The 2,772-nt window shown below is 35.7% G+C and overlaps 1 protein-coding gene across 1 annotated transcript; it reads right to left on the bottom strand.

Moving 5' to 3' along the window:
* Positions 1-203: 203 nt before the first annotated feature.
* On the bottom strand, positions 204-1,998 carry LOC106022720 (zinc finger protein 431-like; the record flags this gene model as incomplete). Its single annotated transcript, XM_040741228.1, has 3 exons — positions 204-352; positions 1,613-1,673; positions 1,872-1,998. Coding segments are annotated over 3 exons (337 nt in total), but the record flags the coding sequence as incomplete, so codon positions are not given.
* Between the last annotated feature and the right edge of the window lie 774 nt (positions 1,999-2,772).

The raw sequence follows: 2,772 nt of genomic DNA on the forward strand, positions 1-2,772 counted from the left end.
ATCTAGGTACTTGAACAGGAAATAGAGAGGCAAGTTTCACCAAAAGAGTATAATGCATGGTCCAAGGCAAGACTAAAATATGGCAGGGCAACAACAAGGGAAGAGCACTGAGCTGAGCTGAGCAAAGTCTTTACCACACTGATGAAATTCATAGTGTTTCTCTCTGGCATGTGTGTTTTTATGCATTTGAAGATGAATATGGCGTAGGTATGTTTTACAATATTGATTACATTCATGGATTTTCCCTCCGGTCTGTGCTCTTTCATGACTTAGAAGCTGATTGTCATATCCAAAATATTCATGACATTGAATATATGCAGAAGGCCTCTCTCCTTTTGAACTACTTTCATGTCTGTAAAGGATAATCGACACATGTAAAAGCTTTACTATATTCATGACCTCTGATGAGGAGTGGACTAGGGATATACTAGGGGGAAAGAAGGGTGGGAGGATGCAAGGGGGCAAGAGGAGGGGTGGGAGAGAGAACTGGGGTTGGAATGTAAAATGAACTCATGGTTTAAAAAATTTTAAAAACTTAAATATTTATAATTAATTTTACAATTTTGTCTAATTTTAATAACTAATCAGGTATTAAGCTCATTTCACTTTGTTTACATTCATGGTGTACCCTTCATTAAAGGTTGTTTTCCATATTTGAAGCTTTTCATGCTATGAAACTTTATTGCCTGGTTTACAATTATTGCATATTTTTCTCCATGAGATTTTTTTCATAATTATGGTGAACAAAAACAATTCTTACATTTATGGCACTTTTATCATTGATAAATTTTTCTCTATTGTGACTCAAACTACATTGACAAGATGAATCAAGACAATGGGAAATATTTCCTCCTTGCTTGTACATGTAGAGTTTTCTGCAGAATAAAAATGAAGCTGGAAAATCAAGCACTTGTAAATGTAAATCATGTTCAACAATTCTGCTAAATACACAGGTTACTACATATCTTCTAATTGTTCTGAGATGGAGAGAAATTCATTGCTCCTTTTCATGTCCCTGTCTTCATATGGTTTGCATTTTGAGTGCCATAAGACATACCTACTAAAAGAAGAGTAAGAAATAAAAAGGTTTCCACACTGAAATAATGGATTTTGTAGTTGTGTTCTTCATGGACATAACGTACAGGGATTAAGGATGTACATATTCACCCCCAACTAAAATCATGATTCAAACTATCTATCTGACTGTACTTAGCAAAAATCAGAACATTTATATGAGTAACAATAGCTTTAATATGAACTAATTGCTGATGAGAATGTGTTGGAAATATAATTAACACATTTTCAATGTGTATACCTTCTATAAAATGAGTGGTATGAAACTTCATGGATTTGCAATTCTCATCAGCACACCTCTGGTTGAGCTATGACTCAAATGGTGTTAAGGCAGTCATATCTTGTCTTCCTTCCTAAAAGAGGACTTGCAAACATAATGCAGTTTCTACTTGATAAGGATTATGATCTCATGACAATTTAATGATAGTCACTGCACTTTATGATGTGATTATGTACACTGATGCTTTTCTTTGCAAATTCCATATACATTAAAGTATCTTCAGAGGCAAATTTATAAAAGCAAAAACATAAAAATTACCTTGCATGCCTTTGAGAACTTTGGTGATGTTCTTTGATATTATCATCTTCCCATTTGTAGCCTAAAATATAGCATCAAAAATGTATGATATGTTATTGAATATTGCTTGAAATTTAACTGTCTTCAGTGATCCTTAGAAACATGACTGATTTATTTCCTTGGTCTTCTTCATTCTCATTCTAAATTACAAAAGATCATCAATAACCAAGAAACAGTTGTCCCCTTATTATGAAGAGTGAAAGAAAATACACAGAATTACCTATAGCCTTGAGGTTCATATAGGTCTCCAGCATCACATCTTTGTAAAGATTCTTCTGTGAAGGATCTAGCAAAGCCCACTCTTCCTGAGTGAAGTTGATATGCAAATCTTGATAGGTTACTGCATACTACAATATGCCATACATGTAAAAAACAAAAACGCATGATAAGGCAACACTGTAAATGTATACTATCTTCCACAATATACTCATATATTGATGTACTTTACCTGTACTTACTCTATGACACAGGTATTATATATAAGTCACTTAAGAAGGAGCCTGATGAGCCGGGCGTTGTTGGCGCATGCCTTTAATCCCAGCACTCGGGAGGCAGAGGCAGGCAGATCTCTGTGAGTTCGAGACCAGCCTGGTCTACAGAGTGAGTTCCAAGACAGCCTCCAAAGCCACAGAATAACCCTGTCTTGAAAAACCAAAAAAAAAAAAAAAAAAAAAAAAAAAAGGAAGGAGCCTGGTGTGGTTAAACCTCTATTATTTCTGAATGCTCAGAATGGTATATTGTATCACAAGAGAATTACCTAATAACAGACACAGAGAGACATGCAAACAGATCAACAGACTGAGTCTACTTCAGAGAGAAATTGGACAATTATATCACATAATTGGACAAATGTAACAGAAAAACTGTAATAAACCTTCATATAAATTGTTGGGGAAGTCCAGTGTATATGTCAATAAAGCACTGTTGGGCAATAGGGAAGCAACATAGGTGGGACTAGGAGTCCAGAAGTATTCTGAGTAGGAGAAACACAGGGAGTCAAGATGTAAATGCCACAGGGATAAGAAGCTCGAAAATGCCAGGCGTTGGTGGTACACACCTTTAATACCAATACTTGGGAGGCAGAGGCAGGTGGATCTCTGTGAGTTTGAGGCCAGCCTGGT

Source organism: Mesocricetus auratus, unplaced genomic scaffold, assembly GCF_017639785.1.
Source record: "Mesocricetus auratus isolate SY011 unplaced genomic scaffold, BCM_Maur_2.0 contig_2281_pilon_obj, whole genome shotgun sequence".
NCBI lineage: Eukaryota > Metazoa > Chordata > Mammalia > Rodentia > Cricetidae > Mesocricetus > Mesocricetus auratus.